We start from the raw sequence: 19,318 nt of genomic DNA, 5'->3' as shown, positions 1-19,318 counted from the left end.
TTTATTTGAGTAAAAATTCTACTTTTTATTCGAGATCGAAACACATTGATATGAGATACCATTGGATTCGTGATGTGTTAGATTCAAAATTGTTGCAACTCGAAAAGGTTCACACGGATGATAATATTTCTGATATGTTGACTAAGACTTTGTTGAGGGACAAACATTTGAAGTGTCGAATTTTGGTGGGTATGGTTGATATCTCCACCTAAGTCGGTAAGGGGAGAATTGTTGGGTATACCTCCTTATTGGAGTGTGGGACCAAATTGGTTTGTTAAAAGAATTTTAATTAGGTTTGGTTTAGGTATAATATACTTTTATATATTATATTTGTGGAGACCCAATTCAATTTGAATACAACTAGGGTTTTAATAAAACAAACCTCAGATTTGACAATATATATGTATGGCTTTGTTTTTCCTGAAGTAGAATGCATAGTGGCTGCCTTAATTAATTTGTTGTTCCCCAAAGTGGAGTGTGAAACTGCAGCAGCTAATTAATCATCTTTTAGGTAGATTGGTGCTTTGTTTTGTTGCTGGAGTTCTTGGGAAAAAGGCTTCGGCAGCTTTATGTTTTGTTCTTCTTCGGCTGGTGTTTGGTGGCACTAATTTGAATTATTATTTTGGGTCTTCTACAACTCTGGTTCTGAAGATTTTGGTTCATCAATTTGGTGAGGTCTTTCCTCTTTGTTTATTTGTGATTATTTGGAATTCACCTAAGGGTGGTTTTGTGAGACTATTCGTGTCTCGTTTGTAATCGTTTGGAAACTTATTTGGTTGATAGTGGAATCAGATTTCGATCCCGTGGACGTACCTCACATTGAGGGAACCACGTAAAAATTCTTGTGTTGCTTCTGATTTAATTTTTTCGCATTAGTTTTTATTCCCATTGATTGATTTACTTGTGGGGAATCATTGATTTTCCCTAATAGGAAGTGAGTTGATTTTTTGATTTTTTGGCTTTTTGATTTTTTTGATTATTTTAACCTGGGATTAAAAAGTTTCGTTTGGGAAGAGTTTTTGATTTTTTTGACTTTTTTATAAGAGAAAGAATTTAATGATTATGAATTGAATGTGATGTTTTGTCTTATTGAATTAAAAAACTTATTTTATTTTTTGTAACTATTTTAACAAAAAAAACCCGATTTTTAGCTTCCCAAACAGAGGCTAATTAACACTATCCATCATTTGAAAATCATCATCATAATGTCTCTCTCACATTTAAAATGCCTAGGAGATGAGACACGCTTCATATTATCACGATCCTCTTCATTTTGTCTCATTCTTTTTTGCTTGGTAATATCATACATATGTTGGTTGGTTTTAAACCAAAAAATTTAGGAAAAAAATTACTATAAATCTCATCTTGAAAAATTGTAATATGATTAGTTTCAAGAGTTTTTATCTAGACCAATTAGTCTCATTGATTTTGAAAAGATAAATTTAATATATTATTTAAAAATTATATATATGCTTATACCTTTATTTCTATTATATATATATATATATTTTTTTTGGTACTAAAATGGTAAGATACACAAGCTATGAGAATCAACTTTGGAATAATTGTTATATGAGAATCCGTTTTGTATAGGAATCTTTTTTATTTGGAATGACTTAAAATGTAAAATTTTTCAAACATTTCAAAAGGAGTACAAAAATGACTTGAAATGTGAGATTCTTCAAATATTTTAAAAAGATACAAAAACTCCTTAGTAAGTTTTGAGCAAATATATAATTTCAATCTGTAACACTCAAACGCAGCACTCCAAAAACTCCTTAGTGTACTTTTTTTCAAAATGTAGCACTCCAAAAAAACTCATTAGTGTACTTTTTCTAAATGTAACACTTCAAAAAAACTTCTTAGTTTAACATTTCAATATAACACAATTTTTTTTTTTTTACTATACTTTTTCCAAACGTAATAATCCAATGTAACAATCCAAAAAAAGATGTGAGATTTTTCAAACTATTTTAAAAAGAGTACAAAAATTCCTTAATAAACTTTGGGTAAATGTATAATTTCAAATTATGAGTGTTACGTTTAGAAAAAGTACACTAAGTAGCTTTTTAGTGTGTTACATTAGAGTGTTACGCTTGAGATTACATTGATTGGAGTGTTACGTTTGGAAAAAAAATACATTAAGGAGTTTTTTTGTGTGCTACATTAGAGTGTTACTTTTTTATTTGTAATGTGAGATTTATTCCAGAAGGAGGAAAAATCTAAAACCTCTATAGTGCAAATTGCCCAAATGTGTAATTTTACATTTGGAGAAACCCAACTTTATCCTTTAAAAATTAAATTTAAACGTGTAAGTGACTATCTTTTTATGTAATTTCTACTTTAATGGGACTTTTGGGTTCATAATAAAAAATAGAGGATTAAATAGTTCACAAGATCATATTTTGGAATTTATTGGTGCGTCACCCAAAAATTGGGTAAATTACAAAAAAAATCCAAGGTTTCGCGTGTTTTTCAATTTAAACCTCAGAGTTTCAATTTTGATAAATTAAACCCTGGAGTTTTATCCGTGTTTCAATGTGGACCATCCGTCCATTTCCGTCTCACTTAATTTTTTTTCTTCTTTCAGATTCAAACCCACATGTTCAAATCCTTATATTTCCCTCGCCGTAATTCTGTTTCGCTTCATTTTCGAGTCTTTGGATTCATCTCATAACCTAGTTTTCATTCCACCCCTCATGCACCTTGTTCTACCTTTTTTTGTGTGCCGTCAGAGCTCCAAAATGGAACAAATTTTTTTGCTCTCTTTGGGCAAAATTTTCAGATTCAAACCCATATGTTCAAACCCTTGTATCTCCTTCATTATAACTTTGTTTTGTCTTATTTTCACGTTATTGGATTCACCTCATGGCCTAATTTTCATTTCCTCATACGACTTGTTCCACTTCTTTTTGCATGTCATAAGAGGTCCAAAAGTTGGCAATATTATTATTATTATTATTATTATTATTATTATTATTCAGTGTGTTTGGTTTGAGTTTTCTAGATTAAGTTTTTTGAAAACTGATTTTTTTGGTTTTCATATTTTTTTGTTTTTAGTGAATATTTTTTAAATTTAAAATATTTTTTTTTTACTTTTTTATATGCACCTTACTTAGATATATCTAATAAGTAAAAAATTTGTGAAAAAATATTTTAAAAAATTAATAAATACGTAAAAATACAAAAAAATGTACTGAATTCTTGTATTTTTTATATATTTTTGGCATTTAGTGAATTTTTAAAAGATTTTTTTTACAATTTTTTTTACTTTTCAGGTGTATTTATGTTAGGCGTGTCTAAAAAGTAAAAAAATTGCTTAAAATATTAAAAAAATTTAGTAAAAACAAAAAAATACGAAAAATAATAAAGTAGAATTTTCTGAAAAGTGTTTTTTGAAAAGTGGAAACAAGCAAGGTGATTATTATTTTTTATCTCTTTGGACAAAATTTCAGATCCAAACCCACATTGTGACGACCTCGACCTCCGAACTAATATATTACATTATTTCAATAAGTCTAATTGCATGATTATGTGTTTAATTGTGTGATTACATGCTTAATTTTATAATTATCTGTTATTACATGGAATATCTTTTCGAATTGGCAACTTAAAGATAGAAATTAAGAGCCAAGATGGCTTCAGAAATTGAAATTGAATAGCTTAATAGACTAATTAGAATATTTAGAATTTTATGATAACTTTAATTAAAAATTGATTCGGATCAAAATAATTAGAATAAACTGATTGAAATTAGTTAGAATTGAGCCTGATTACTTAACCTTAATCATACTTGATTAGGCTAGCTAATCACACCATATAAATAGGTCAAATAAGCTTATATGCTCATATATACATCCTTTGGCTGAGATTAGAGAAAAGAACAAGAGGGAACTCAACATCTAGAGAGAGAGAAAGGAGAATTTGATGGAAATTGTGGAGGATTTGGGGATTTAAGCTAGTACATACTTGAATTCAAGCCCTAGGTATGATCTCCAACCTTAATCTATGAAGAAGAAACATGTAGGAATTTAATTCATCTAAGTTTTGAGTTCATTTTCATGAAATTGTTAAGTAGAGGCTTCAATCACCTTGAATTTGGAAGATAAGAGTTAATCATGTACATGTATGCATAATTTGAGTTAGAATTCATGAAATTCCTACATGCATGGCACATTTACACCTCAATTTGAAGAGTCCTTCATGTTTTCATATTTCTTGTATGAGAGGGTTCACGAACGTCGTTGGAATATTCGAAGATCTTTGAAGAAGACTCGAATTCCTTTAGAAATTGTGAGAGGCTTAGATTCTTCAATAGTCTCAACTAAGAACACAAAAGAAAGGAGATGATGGAGAAAAGAGATTGGGTGAAGAAAAAGGCAAAGTAGCTAGAGAGAGAATAATGGCAAGGCTCTCCCATGGATCCCCCACTTTCACTTTCAAGGTTGATAATAGAGATGGGAAATTAGTTCTTTCCCAAGAGTCATCTCTCAAAAATCCATCCCTTGTAAAGCTATGGATGGGTGCTATTTATAGGCACCTCATGATGTAGGATGGAGCCCATGTGCAAGGTACATGGGGAATATTCTCTCTAACCACCTTGTCCAAGGAGGTGACCTCTCCGAGGATGAGAAAAACCCCAAAGAGAAGATCAACCTCTCGGCGAACCCTTCTTCTTAGCCACACCTAACCAATGATCCCCAATCATCCCAAAGGGTCAGGGGTAGTCCCAGAGGACGTCTTGCTGCATAAGGGTCAGGGGTAGTTCAGGAGAATGCCCTGCCGCAAATATTGCCGAGTCCCAAGGACCCCCTAGATCGTGCCACCTCGACCCGGGTATAGGCTAGTTTAATCGAAGAGTGAATTTATCTCCACTCACCGTCCTCGGGATCGGGTCCTTTGTTCGGACTCCATTACGCCCATGGTTCTGGTACGTAGATCCTGGAAAGCTCCGAACCCGCAGGTGTTCTGGGACTCATTAACGGAGCGACTTCTAGATTGCGTCTGAATCCGTTCGAAGTCAAATGCTCTAGATCTCTAGGTTCGTGGATTCGAACCCTTTCGAGTTCGAGTGCCTCGGATCTCTAGGCTTGCTCAATACCCTTTCGAGTCCGGACCCGAGTAAGTCTCTAAGTTCGTGGATCTGAACCCTTTCGAGGCTTAGAGTGATTCAACCCGTTTGATGGTGATAAATCCGGGCCCACCAATCTTGGACTTGCGATAAATTCGGGCCCACCAACCTTGGACTATTGGGCCTAATTAATTTAGTGGGCTCAAATTAGCTCTTCTTACATTTGCCCCTTGCGTGTATAAGAAATTATAGTTTTCTCGGACATGCATAGTTTCATCTTGTCAGCTATGCTTCACATTACGTCTTCGGAAATATTTGGTCTTCATGTGACTTTTATATAAGATTGATGACTCATAATGTACAGATAAGATTTCCAACTAGTAATGATAAGAAAGAATCTTTTATCTTTTTGCCATGTTTGGCAAACACACTTCATACTTTTAATTTATTCTCTCAAAGAGAAATCAAAATTTAAATATTTAATAATCTACCCACCAAGAATAATCAAGAATTAAACTCGTCTCTCAAGAAATAGTCAGACTTTTTTTTTTTTTTTTAGACAAAGATAATAAAAACAAAGCACTCATCTTTTTTTTATTATTAAAAAAAGTAAGGCTCAAACATTTTTTTATGGGTTTAGAAATACGGCAGGCCTCTTATATATATATATATATGTTCAGAATATCTGAAGGTATATTCCATGCATCACACCCTTTTTTTTTTCTATTTAAAGAAAAGGATAGTAACCCTAATCAATCAATAGCCCCTCACTTTTACTTTGTTGCACAGCCATTTCGGCTTTCTCTCTCTCCACATAACAGAGAGACCAACCCAGCTCTCTTCTTCTTCAAGAAAGCTCTACCGTTTGCACAGACCTCCATCGCGGCTTCAAGCAATGCCGCCGACCTGTCCCAGCGTCGCGACCCAGCCGCTGTCTTGTTTCAGCGTCGCGATTGCCGTAGACGTGCGATTCAAGCTACTGCTCGCTATCGGTGCTTCACTTTAGCCTAGTGAGCTCAGACATTCGGGAATGCGGGATCTTGGTTTTGCTCCTACAGCCGTTGAAGTCTACATCTGCTTGTGTATCGATCGTCATCTCAACCCTCCGAGTGCCGCTGTAACTCTGGGCGCCATCGCTGTCACCGAAGACCCACATCAGCTTGTACACCGTTTGTCGCCACAAGTGTGGATACCATCATCTTAGTAACTCAAGTAACCACCAGTTCACGCCTACACCAGCTCCACCTCATTTCGGTGCTTCACGCTCTCCACCTGCAACTTTACCACCGTCTTCAGCCGTGATCTGGCCAACGCCGACTACGCCCGCCCTTTTAACGCGGCGTTGGTCTGCCCAGCTACTCCGTCGCTTGCACACCGCCTGCTGCCGTAGCTTCGTCGCAACACCAACCTTTCTAGTGTTTTCCAATACACCGTTGCCCAAAATATTACCTGCAGATCTACCCATTCCACGCAAGAACCAGATGTAGATTTGTCCTGTGCGCGCGACCAGCCACCTCGCGCGGCCTGTGTGCTTTTCATCTGTCACTTGCAGCCTCGCTACCACTTCCAGTTGCGCTTGGCCAGCCTCGACCACGCCGCCCACTCAACGTGGCGCCGGTCTGCCCAGCTGCTCTCCTTCCACACTAAAATGGCGAATTAACAACAAATAACGACTTGGCCACGGATCCTCGATGCTGTGTCTTTAACGGTAGTCATTCTAGTAGCCGCTCACGTCTTGGCTCTGGTTTATTGGATTTACAGCTTGGCTACTGAGAAGCAGCCTTAGAGAAGAAAGGAGCACTAGATCCAATTCAATTTATAGTAACAAAGAAGGGAATCTTCAATTCAACAGTAGTTTTGATGGTATAAATATATTCTTGGAATCTATATTCTTGGCTTTTGGCATGACTAGTGCTTTGCTACCAAGGAAAATAACGTTCTTGTTGAATCTTGACTTGTAAGAGAAATGTAGTCTTGAAATTCATGCTTTGGAATTCGGCCATGTTAAGAAATCTGTCATAAATTGAGTATTAATCTATTGTTTTGTTGATCTTGTGGATGCTCGGGAAATACATAGTTGATGCATGATGCCAAAATTTTGTTTGAACATTTTAGCTTTATATCGGCTTGAGAGGAGCCGGCCCGAAGGGACAAAACCTTGATTGCTGCATTCTCATGAACTTGTTTGGAGGAATAGAATTTTTGTAACTTAAATAGATCATTATTATTTGTTGATGTTGCCCCATATCGATAATGCCTGAATCAGGATATGAAATTGATATTGCTTGTCTCATTTGTCGGTTTTACTATTTCAAGCATATAAATTTTTTGTGCGAAATCTACGACCCCGAGGTCCTCAGAATCTTCACTAATAAGAGCGAGAGCTGTCCTTCGGAAGTCTGAACGAGAGCAAAACTGTCCTTTAAGAGTCCGAAAGTGGCATACACCTTACTTCGGCAAGAAAGATCTATCTGGAAGGCAATTGAGTCTACCAAGCTTGCACCAATAGAAGTAAAGATTATCTCTCAGAAGTCCGAGCAGAAGCAAGGTTGTCCCTCAGAAGTTTGAGCGGAAACAAGACTCTCTCTCGGAAGTCTGAATGGATGCGCGCTTCTACTTCGGCAACTAATGGAGGCAAAGGCTATCCCTCAGGAGTTCGAGTAAGAATCATTCTACTTTGAAAAGAAAGATCCTCGGAGCTCGTATTGATGAAAGCAAGGGCTGTTCTTCGGACCTGCACTAATGAGAGCAAGAGTTGTCCCTCGGAAGTCCAAATGAAAGCAAGGCTGTCCCTCGGGAGTTTGAATAGTGGTACACACCCTACTTTGGCAAGAAGATCCCTTTTGATAGGCCATCGAGTCTCATAGTAGCACACACCCTACTTTGGCAAGAAAGATCTTTAAGGCTTGCATTGATGGAAGTGAAGTCTGTTCTTCGAAAATCTGAGTAGGAGCACACACTCTACTTCAACAAGAAAGATCCTCGAAGCTCGCACTGATGGAAACTAGATTTGTTCTTCGAAAGTTTGAGTGGGAGCACACAATCTACTTCAACAAGAAAGATCTTTGAAGCTCGTATTGATGGAAGTAAGGGCTATTCTTCGGAAGTCCGAGTGGGAGCACACATTCTACTTCAACAAGAAAGACCCTCAAAGCTTGCATTGATGGAAGCAATGATTGTTCTTCGGAGGTTCGAGTGGGTGCAACACTCTACTTTAGCAAGAAAGACCCTCGAATCTTGCATTAAAGAAAGCAATGGCTGCTCTTTGGAGGTCCGAGTGGGAGCACACACTATTTTGGCAACTAATGAAAGCAAAGGTTGTCCCTCTCTGAGTGGGAGTACACTTTTACTGCGTCAAGAAAAGTCCCTTCAGGTTGGTAACCGAGTCTACTATTCCTCTTTCTTCTTCGAGGGGCAATAAAAATTGAAAACTGTTTCAAGCAACATAACACAATAAAGATATACAATGTAGAGAAAATAACTTCTAATGGAGATACATAATATAAAGGAAATAACTTTCTTCATAACATAAGAAAGAAAGATAGAAAATTCTTAGACAATGCAGTAAATACAAATTGTAAATGTCATAGATAGACTTCTTCTACGGAATGTTGAAATTTGCCCCTAGAGTTGCAAGATCATTTCGAAAGCTTTCACTAGCTGCTCAGGTTGTGGCCATCATGCACCATCATAGCCATGTCTTCTAAGATATCCTGGGGCTCTTGTTCTCTGAACCCTATCTCATGTGCTTCAACTTTCTTTCTAAAGATCTTCTTAAGTGTCCGGCACTTTTCTGTTGGATGTCCTAGTGATCGGTGGAAAACACAATAATTAGGACCCTCGTGGTCCTTCTTCTGCAAAAACTCTTCAACATGAGGCAACTTTAGTTCCCCGTCTGCCACCCATTCTTTAACTAAGGCCTTCACCTCCTCGACACTACACGGAAAAGGAGTGTCATCTTCACAGTTTTTCCTTTTCTGACCCTTGAATTCCTCCCCTTGCGACTTTCGGGTAGAAGACGCGGAAGCCGTAGTGACAGAAGGTCCTTGGGATGACTTGAAGCTGGTTTTATAACTAGTCTCGAACCTGGTTTCTTGAGATTGAGGTATGTTGATGTTCCGAGATGCTTCAATTAGTGCCGAGAAGGTGGGTAGCTTGTGATTAACAAGAAGCATCTTGTACTCGTTCAATGCCCCTTCAACATAGATTTGGACCAAGTAGCCTTCCTCTACAGTCTCATGATAGTCCACGGCTTTGTCTTGGAACCTCTTCACATATTTGAGAATGTCTTCACCTTCCCACTGCTTTTCCTTACATAGGGTAAGTGCGGTTATCTTCTCAGCCGCTGGAAAGAATTTGGTCTGGAATTTGTTGACCATCTCCTCCCAACTCCGAACAGAGTTTGGGGTCAAGTTAACTTACCAACTATATGCTCGGTCGGTGAGGGACTTAGAGAATTCTCTCAGCCGGAGGACGTGGTTTGAACCATGAATACCTAGAGTCTCAATGAACCGAACAACATGTTCTCGAGCATTTCCTTACTTGCCATTGAATTTGATAAACTTCGACACCGTGTACCCCTCCGCGTATGGATAACTCAACATCTCAATAGGATATGGTGGCTTGACATCCAGATCAAGCAAAGAGAGTAAAGTTTTCTTGCTCCGTTCTAGCTCAAACATGGCTTGCACATCTACAAGGGTGAGAAATTGTTGAGGGAGAAAACTTGATGGTGGTATTTCCAGAACTTGGCTTGTAGACTCGAAGACTGAACTTGGAGCGACTTGGCCATTTGGGTGCTGAGAATTTATCATCAGTGAAGATGCATGACGATATTGGCCATCGACACCTATGGACATGCCATTTGGTGATGGGATGTTGTATTGGGTCCCATAAAGTCCATTGTACGCCACGACTATATCAGGTTGGGCTTGCAAACTCGGTATCGGAGCCAAAGGAGACCCACTCGGTATATGAGTAGAATTTATAATCGGTGGAACAAAATTAGGCATGGATGGAGCACCACTTTGTAGAGAAATTTCTGTAGGCTTTCCTTGAACTTCCACCGCTGCTGGAACACCATTCATTACGCCAGAGACTCCTCCTACCACTGATGGACCATGGCTCGATCTTCCAGCTGCGTGATTTTGCACTCCATAGGCTACAGGTTGGCCATAACTTGTTCCTCTTAGCACTTGATTTTGCACACCATTTTGAGCAACTTCAGGGAGAATTTGGGTAGATCTTGATGGTTTTGACCATTCCCAACATCACCATGAAGTTGTTGATGATTGTCGGCATTGACTTGACCTCCATTTGTTGCCGGTGGTGCGAAATGTGAACCCATCACCAACATGGTGTGGGTGAGATTTTGAAGGGTCGTGAGAATCTCTTGTTGAGTGTGTTGGAGTTCTTGAATGGCTTCAAGGATGATAGGTGGGTCTTGAACTTGAGTTCTTTTACCACCACCATTGGAAGAACCTTGTTGATGAGTCTCATTGTCTGTCATTTTTGTCGGTGTTATATGAGTTCCAGATCTCGTTGAGACCATTAACCAATCCGCCTCCCCAGTGGAGTCGCCAAATGTATGAGAGGGTTCACGAATGTCGTTGGAATATTCGAAGATCTTTGAAGAAGACTCGAATTCCTTTAGAAATTGTGAGAGTCTTAGATTCTTCACTAGTCTCAACTAAGAACACAAAAGAAATGAGATCATGGAGATAAGAGATTGGGTGAAGAATAAGGCAAAGTAGCTAGAGAGAGAATAATGGCAAGGCTCTTCCATGAATCTCCCACTTTCACTCTCAAGGTTGATAATGGAGATGTGAAATTAGTTCTTTCCCAAGAGTCATCTATCAAAAATCCATCCCTTGTAATGCTATGGGTGGGTGCTATTTATAGGCACCTCATGATGTAGGATGGAGCCCATGTGCAAGGTACATGGGGAATATTCTCTCTAACTACCTTGTCCGAGGAGGTGACATCTTCGAGGATGAGGAAAACCCCGAAAGAGGAGATCAACCTCTCGGCGAACCCTTCTTCTTAGCCACACCTAACCAATGATCCCCAATCATTCTAAAGGGTCAGGGGTAGTCCCAGAGGACGTCCTGCCACATAAGGGTCAGGGGTAGTTCAAGAGAATGCCCTGTCGCAAACATTGCCGAGTCTCAAGGACCCCCTAGATCGTGCCATCTCGACCCGGGTATAGGCTAGTTTAACCGAAGAGTGAGTTTATCTCCACTCACTGTCCTCGGGATCGGGTCCTTTGTTCGGACTCCATTACGCCCATGGTTCTGGTACGTAGATCCCGGAAAGCTCCGAACCCGCAGGTGTTCTGGGACTTATTAACAGAGCAACTTCTAGATTGTGTCTGAATCCGTTCGAAGTCAAATGCTCCGGATCTCTAGGTTCGTGAATTCGAACCCTTTCGAGTCCGAGTGCCTCGGATCTCTAGGCTTGCTCAATACCCTTTCGAGTCTGGGCCCGAGTAAGTCTCTAAGTTCGTGGATTCGAACCCTTTCGAGGCTTAGAGTGATGCAACCCGTTTGATGGTGATAAATTTGGGCCCACCAATCTTGGACTTGCGATAAATTCGGGCCCACCAACCTTGGACTATTGGGCCTAATTAATTTAATGGGCTCAAATTAGCTCCTCTTACACTTCTCATGCCACTTGATTATGTTTTGAAGAAATATAAACTCACTTTGAGTCAACTTGCCTTATAATTTGAAGTTAAAGTTTTATTGGTTGAGAATTTGCCATGGTTTTGAGCAATTGGTTCCAAATTAACTATGTTTCCATGTTTTGTAATTTTTCCCATGTTTTTGTACCTAAAACGTGAGTTTGGAACCTTTGAATACCAAATTTGAACTTCAAACACAGTTTTGGAAATTCTAGAATTCAGCATATTCGCTCGAGCCAAGAAAGTGTCACTCGAGCGTAAAAATTGAGCTCCCAGAAGTTTTACGAATTTTACAAACCGCTCGAGTGGCCAAAGTGGCGCTCGAGCGAGGACCCTTTTTACTCAGTCTTTCGCTCGAGCGATTGTCGAGCGAAAATTTCATGCAACCAGTACTTTTGCCAAGTTTCTAGACCGCTCGAGCGACCACCCTTATTTTTGAACCCCCGCTCGAGCGGAGACCCTGTTTTTAGCAAAGTTTGACTAACTCTTTTAAGTGTATACCTATATCCTCATGTCATTTCAAGTACTCTTAGACACCAATTGAACTCATATAAACATGGAATGAGTTAGAAACACATGAGGAAAATTTAATTAAAGCGGAACGACTATTAAACGGTATTCCAATTGTACTTTTGTTATGTGTTTTGTATAGGTGGACGTCCGAGGCCTTGTGACAACATAACCCACTGTGAGTAATAACTTTATAAAGATATGTTCAAGATTGGTTAATTTTCGAAAATGTTATTGTTAGCGACATTGATATATGAATGATTAAATTGCTTATTGAAACGAATGGTTTATTGAAACTCTAGTTTCTTATGAATAAATGAAGTTCCCTCTTGGAAATGTATTCGTGGCATCCTTTAGTGAGACCCTTGCCTGGGAGAGATTAATACCATGGCTCATTGAGCCTTGCTTGGGGGAGATTAATACCATGGCCCATTAGCCTTCACCCAGGGAAAACAATATCGTGGCCTTTTGGATAATTGAAATATAGAAATCTCTACTGTCAGACCTTAATGGTCCTATTAGATATGATATATTGATTGATCCTTGAGGTCCCATTATTATTAAAACATTGTTACTCTATTGGATGTGTCACGTGTTTGAATGAAATGGTTATTGATGCTAAGATTGATATTTGTAATGGTATTGAACTTCATTCATATAACCTCTTTATCCTGTTATTACTCATTGGGCATTAACTCGCTATTTATTTATATATATGTAGGTGGGTAAGCTGAACATCAAAGTTAAGAAAGCCTCGAGTCTACCGGGGTCAGCCTTTTGAGGAGCTTCCAAGTGAAGTAATTAGGTTCAGGTGGAGCCATGCTAGTTGAACCCCTTTTTTGCTTGATAAATGATTTTGTGTTTGTGTATACTTTGGGGTTTGTATAACTATAAAATTTGGCTGTTTAAACTTATGTGATGTTTGTGCATAATGTACGAACGTTTGCTTATGATACAAAGTTTGCTTTCTCCATGTACGCACGGCTCGATGGATAACTTGTATATATGTTGTATTATACTTCTGCTAAGCCCCGTACTTTATTTTAAATGGATTTTTGTTTAGAGGCCGTAGGTAATCTATGATTACTGGCCAGTCATGACACTAAACCTATTAGGGGTGCAACTCGGGCGGGTTCGGTCGGGTTGGGGGTCTGCCCAAGCCCGACCCGAATTGTATTTGGCAGTGCCCAAGCCCGCCCAAGCCCGACCATGAACCCGAGCATTGCTGCCCAAGCCCGGCCCGAGCTTTGTATTTTGAACTCGGGTTAGCCCGAATTGCCCGAATTGCCCGAATTGTCCGAGTCCAGAAACCTGTAGGTAGATCTAAGGGTAGGCATAAAAGATGCTAATCTAATGGTAGAAGACTAACAAAAAAAAAATAAATAAATAAAAATTAAGATTAACTCTTTTACTTAATAGAAGACTAACCAAAAAAAAATAAATAAATAAAAATTAAGACTAACTCTTTTACTTAATTTATATATATTATATAATTTATTAAATTATATATATATTATATATAATTTATTATATAATTTATATAATATATTAAATTCAATTCGGGTTCGGGTTGCTCGGGTTGGCCATTGGTTCTGCCCAAGCCCGGCCCGAATTACAATTCGGGCATCAAAAATTTGCCCAAGCCCGTCCAGATTACAAGATATAGTTGCCCAAGCCCTAAAAAAACTCGGGCTGGGCTCGGGTTGCTCGGGTTGAGCCCGCCCGAGTTGCACCCCTAAAACCTATAGAGGCGTGTTTGAGTCGTGACACACATGTTCAGGCCCTTATATCTCCCTCGTCGTAACTCCATTTCGCCTCATTTTTGTGTCGTTGGATTCAACTCATGGCTTAGTTTTTATTCTATCCCTCATACGCCTAATTCCACCTCTATTTGCATACTATCGAAGATTTGAAAATTGGCTAAAAATAAGAATTTTTTTTTTCTTTCTTACTACTATCACGACAATATTCTTCGTAACGGAGATGCAATGGATGATGCTTGATTGGAAACCAAGGTGCCTTGATGCCTTGACATGCTCACCGATCCATTGGTTTTTTATTTTTGTGGATAGTTGTATACCTATCACCACTTGACAACACCGTCTCCATTACCACCACTACCTCATCTTACAGATAATGATGATAAAGCAGCAGCAGCAACAGCAAGCTAGGAGGAGGAGCCGTGGAGGACGAAGAGGAGGTGGAGGGGACAAAAAAAAGAAGAGAAAAATCTTATTTTTAGCTAACTTTCGGAGCTCTGACGGCATACAAAAAGAGGTGGAACAAAGCATATAAGAGCTGAAATGAAAGCTAGGCCATGAGGTGAATCTAACGACGCAAAAATAAGGCAAAATGGAGTTATGACGGGGCGATAGAAAAGTTGGAACGTGTGGGTTTGAATCTAAAAATTTTGCCCGAAGAGAGAAAAAAAAATTAGCCAACTTTCGGAGCTTCGATGGCACGCAAAAAGAAATGGAATAAAGCATGTGGGGGATATAATGAAAATTAGGTCGTGGGGTGAATCCAACGATACAAAAATGAGGTGAAACGGAGTTACGACGAAGGAAATATAAGGGTTTGAACATGTGAATTTGAATATGAAAGAAGGAAGAAGATAAAGTGAGATGGAAATGAACGGAGGGTTCACATTGAAACACAGATGAAATTTTAGAGTTTGATTTGTCGAAATTGAAACTTTGAAATTTAAATTAAAAAACACGCAAAACCTTGACTTTTTTTATTTTTATAATTAACCCAAAATTTACACACACAGAATTAAATAATATACAAGTATTAATTACATGCATGAGAGTATGATGAGCTCACCTCTAAGAGGATACTAGCAAATGAAAATATCTTTAAAAAGGTTATCGTTTTGCCTTATACATTTTTGATGTATTTTTTTTTGTAATTTTCTGTGTGTGTAGGCTCCTTCTTTCTATAAACTACAAGAAGCTAAGTGACGAGAATGATGAATGAAAAAATCCAAAGCAATATAAGCACTCCATTTGTTTGGACAGAGAGAAAATATTTATGGTCAATGAAAAAAATGTTTCTTTACATATATTTTACACTTTTTAAAGTAAAAAATGCTTTATGGGGAGTAGCCTTATCATTATCACGACATTACCACCACCGCTATCACTTTCACCACCAACTCTTCCATGCCACCACCCTGCCGCTACTACAACTCCCACTACCACTATAACCAATAATTACTAATACATTAGTTTTAAGGAACTAACTAAACATAAGAAAATATTTTCCATGAAAAACAATTTATGGAAAAAGTTTTTTCTTAGAAGATATTCTGTGTCAAAACAAATGGAGCATAAGAAGTGAGCAATAATGCAATAAAAGGTAGGGAAAATTACCAATAAGTCTTATTTTTTAGACTTACCCATTAAGTCCTATTGATAAATTTGTCTCTTATTTTTATGAATAAATTTATAGTGATAATTTATCAGTCTCTTGTTTTTATTGTGATAAATTTGTCAGTTAGGACCTGTAAATAAATAAGTTTAGTTAATATGACTGATTGGTAAGTGGCTCTAAAAGTAACGCTAGGGAAATTTGACAGTGAATAAAGTTGGTCACACTAAGTTGGGTTAATTTGCAAGCATAAACAGAATATTTGATCTAATATTGGAATGTTTCAGGGTAAGTAGGTCCATAACATTGCACAACTGGGTCTCACTTGGCTGCAATTGATCTCAGTTTTCCAAGCACCGAGTACACTGTAAATTTATTTATATGAAACTCTCTTATACTGTGTTTGGGTAAGGAATTTGAGTAAGGATTTGGAAGAAAAATGAAAAAGATAGGTAAAATATGAATAAAATATACCTATATTTCACCTAGTTTCACATACATTTTCCCTTTTCCTTTCCAAATCCTCCAACCAAACACAGTATTAGGATATAAAAAATTGAATAAAATTAGCTAGGTCTATGGTATTGCCAGTTAGTGTGGGGGGTTTCATTCCACAACAAACTTAAAATCACATAGTCAAACTTCAATAACATCTTTTACCATTAATTGAACCTTCTGTGTTGCTCTGCACTTTCTTGATCACTCTACTGTTATAGACTCTTCATGTGCCTCATGTTTAAAAGCAGCCAAAAATGGCAGGAGACTAAATTATCCACAAAACTAGTGATGAACCTTACTTTTAAGTGTTTGGTTTACTGAAATGATTTTGGGTAGTAATAGAATGACTATTTCTTGATCTTCCAATGAAATGGCCATTGAGCATTCTCCTAGATTGGTGGATGGTTATTTCATTTTTATCAAATCAAACATGGAAATGTATATTCTAATGGAATTATCATTTCATTCCAGTTATCATTCCAACAAACCAAACACTATCTTAGCCTAATGGAATCCATTTTATCATTTTACAAATGGATTTGCTAGGATTACATTGGATCCATTCCTGTAAAGTAAACTTCCAATACACGCACGCAATCATTTGCCAATCTCGTATATCAGTTAAGTTTGAAAGATAATAGTAAGAATCAAACTTAACACATCCAAATTTACAAATCGTCCCTTTAACTGCTGGGCTACTCGTGCTCGTTATGCAAAGAGAGGGCTTGCTTGAGCAGATCTGCATGTTGTGAATGAGACAAAATAACAATCTTGAATTGGGCCTTGAATCCTAATCAAAACTGATTTGGTTTTGTGGTCCTCAAGAAGGCAACACATACAATACAAACTTGTGAATGTGACTAATAAGAAGCTTAAATTCCTTTGTTTGTGGTCCTCAACAGGAATTACTATCAAACAGTCTGGATTGATGGTTGCCCCTATTATGGTTCAATGTCTATTACCCATTTCATTTATAATTAACTACTATCATCTATATTCTTATTGTTCCTTTTATTCTACTACAGTTCCAGCAATATGCCATAAGCATCTCTTTAGAGGACTAGAAGGAAAAGAGTGTAACAAAGTGCTTATTGGCGGAAAATGTAAAACAAGTGGTTTCAAACGAACTCAAGCATTAGAAGTGTGAAAATAACAGAAACGTAAGGTATAGGTAAAATACAAATGAAAAAAGCTTGGGACCCCAATTTGGGGACCTCCATGACTGCCAAATGTGTGATTGGTCCGTGTGTGTGTGTGTTTTTTTCCCCCTCTCTCTCTCCATAGGATGATGTGAGGGTTGTGGGAGTGAAATTTTTGTAGGGGTCTCAATCGTTGCTCCTACAAAAAAGTACCGATTTGATGTTATTAAATTTACTCTCCACTACACATTACATTTTTGTAATCTAATGTTACATCTTTGTAATCTAATTTTGTGATAGAGAGAACTAAGGCATAAGATAAAAGAACAAATAATCATTGTCTAACAAATCGTTACAGAATATTTATTTTGCATCAATCCAAGCCCTAACATTAACCACAAAAAACAAGCCAACACCGACTATTCTTTATCAACAATTTGTGATGCTACACAAGCCTACAATTCATTATCATAACCATTCATTTCATACCGCAATAGTCAATAACATGTCCCTCGTCTTATTCCTCCCAACTCAAATACAATGAAATTAAGCACAAAACAAGACAAATCAGTGATTGACATTATATCTATGAAAATGTTTAGATCTTTAATTTTGGACCTTCAAATCAATCTCAAGTAATGTGTTGTAAGCCACACTACCTGAAAAATCTATTAAAATATAAAATTATCCAATAAATATTTATTACGTAATTAGGAGTCCAAAATTAGAAATCTCTAAACTAGAAATATATAATTATTGTATATCTATTCACATCCTACCCTTGAACTCATGATCAAGAGCTGTTCACCCCATCTGATCACGACACGTGTATTTCACAAACAGATTCTTTGTGATGCACCTTACTGATCATGACACGTGTCACCCACGAGATCACCGAATTGTAGCCACGTCACGTACAGTCTCCATACAACTCACTTCTGCCCACCTTGACAACAACCTCCCACAGCCGTTCGATCTCGCCGGACACGTCATCAGTAGGAAGCCGGTGCCGACAACAAGGACACGTGTTCCTTTTCTTCAACCAAGGCAATATACACATCCAATGAAACAAGTGATGACATGGCAATTCACACACATCTCTACCTTCACTCATCTCTTCTTTACATATCACACACTCTCTCCCCCCTCCCCTCACTTCCACCGACGGCAGCGCCACCACCGCTGCCACCGATGCCGCCATCTCTCTCCCCGCCTTCCCTCCACAACCCATCACACCAATAAATCTCTGACAGTTGACAACCACCTCAACGAAGTGAATCAAAGTTGTACCATTCATCGACATCATTAACATGGTATCGGAGACGTATTTAGAGAGGATGAGACGCCATTTAGACGGCGGGGATTGGAGGGCTTGTGGGTTTTGGTGGCGGAGTTCGCAGAGGAGGAGGAGGAGGAGGACGGAGTCAAGGTGGCGGAGATTGGTGGTGGTGGGTGGTGGTGGAGTGGTGGTGGGATTGAGAAAGTGGGTGAGGAGAGAGAGGGTGGAGAGGAGGTGGCGGGCGATGAGGAGGGATTTGTGGTGGAGGGAGAGGGAGTGGAGGTGGTGGAGAGTGAGGGAGAAGAGGGTGGGGGAGGAGAGGAGGGAGGAGAGGCGGCGGCGGTGGTGGTGGAAGAGGGTGGAGATGGAGTGGGTCAGATTTGAGAATTGGGGAGGGGGTAGGGAAGAGAGTGAGGCCATGATTATGGTTTCAGTGGAGTTTTTGTGTTCTTCCATGGTGGTGGATCTTGTGAGATTGGGGACTTTATTTGAAGGGTTGGGCTTTCTAAGAGAATTTTGCTGACTCAATTGAGCATATTTTTAATAAATAATATTGGGTTTCATAAAAAAAATATCATAAAATATTTTATAAAGAGTTTTTATTTTTTGATTAGTGTGTGATTTTTTTTGTATGTGTAATCTAATGGTAAAAAATTTTTTATGAATTTTTTTTTCATGGTTAATGGGAGCATCTTTCCTCTAGTCTTTAATCGGATTGGACGATATTGTTCGGTCTATAAGGGCCCATTACAAGTTCTGTTTTGATA

At 38.3% G+C, this 19,318-nt stretch overlaps 1 protein-coding gene across 1 annotated transcript; it reads right to left on the bottom strand.

The window, feature by feature from the left end:
• Window positions 1–17,715: 17,715 nt before the first annotated feature.
• Window positions 17,716–19,069, bottom strand: SGR9 (RING/U-box superfamily protein). The gene has a single exon (XM_028252054.2). It carries the CDS (start codon window positions 19,005–19,007, stop codon window positions 18,183–18,185), a length of 825 nt encoding a protein of 274 aa, XP_028107855.2. The 5' UTR covers window positions 19,008–19,069; the 3' UTR covers window positions 17,716–18,182.
• Between the last annotated feature and the right edge of the window lie 249 nt (window positions 19,070–19,318).

This window comes from Camellia sinensis, chromosome 3, assembly GCF_055761805.1.
Source record: "Camellia sinensis isolate YWXY chromosome 3, ASM5576180v1, whole genome shotgun sequence".
Taxonomy (NCBI): domain Eukaryota; kingdom Viridiplantae; phylum Streptophyta; class Magnoliopsida; order Ericales; family Theaceae; genus Camellia; species Camellia sinensis.
This window is presented reverse-complemented; position numbering and strand designations above follow the sequence as displayed.

Bases quoted from the DNA above. Each gene is read 5' to 3' on its own strand.
- SGR9 (XM_028252054.2), bottom strand. From the start codon at position 19,007: ATGGAAGAACACAAAAACTCCACTGAAACCATAATCATGGCCTCACTC.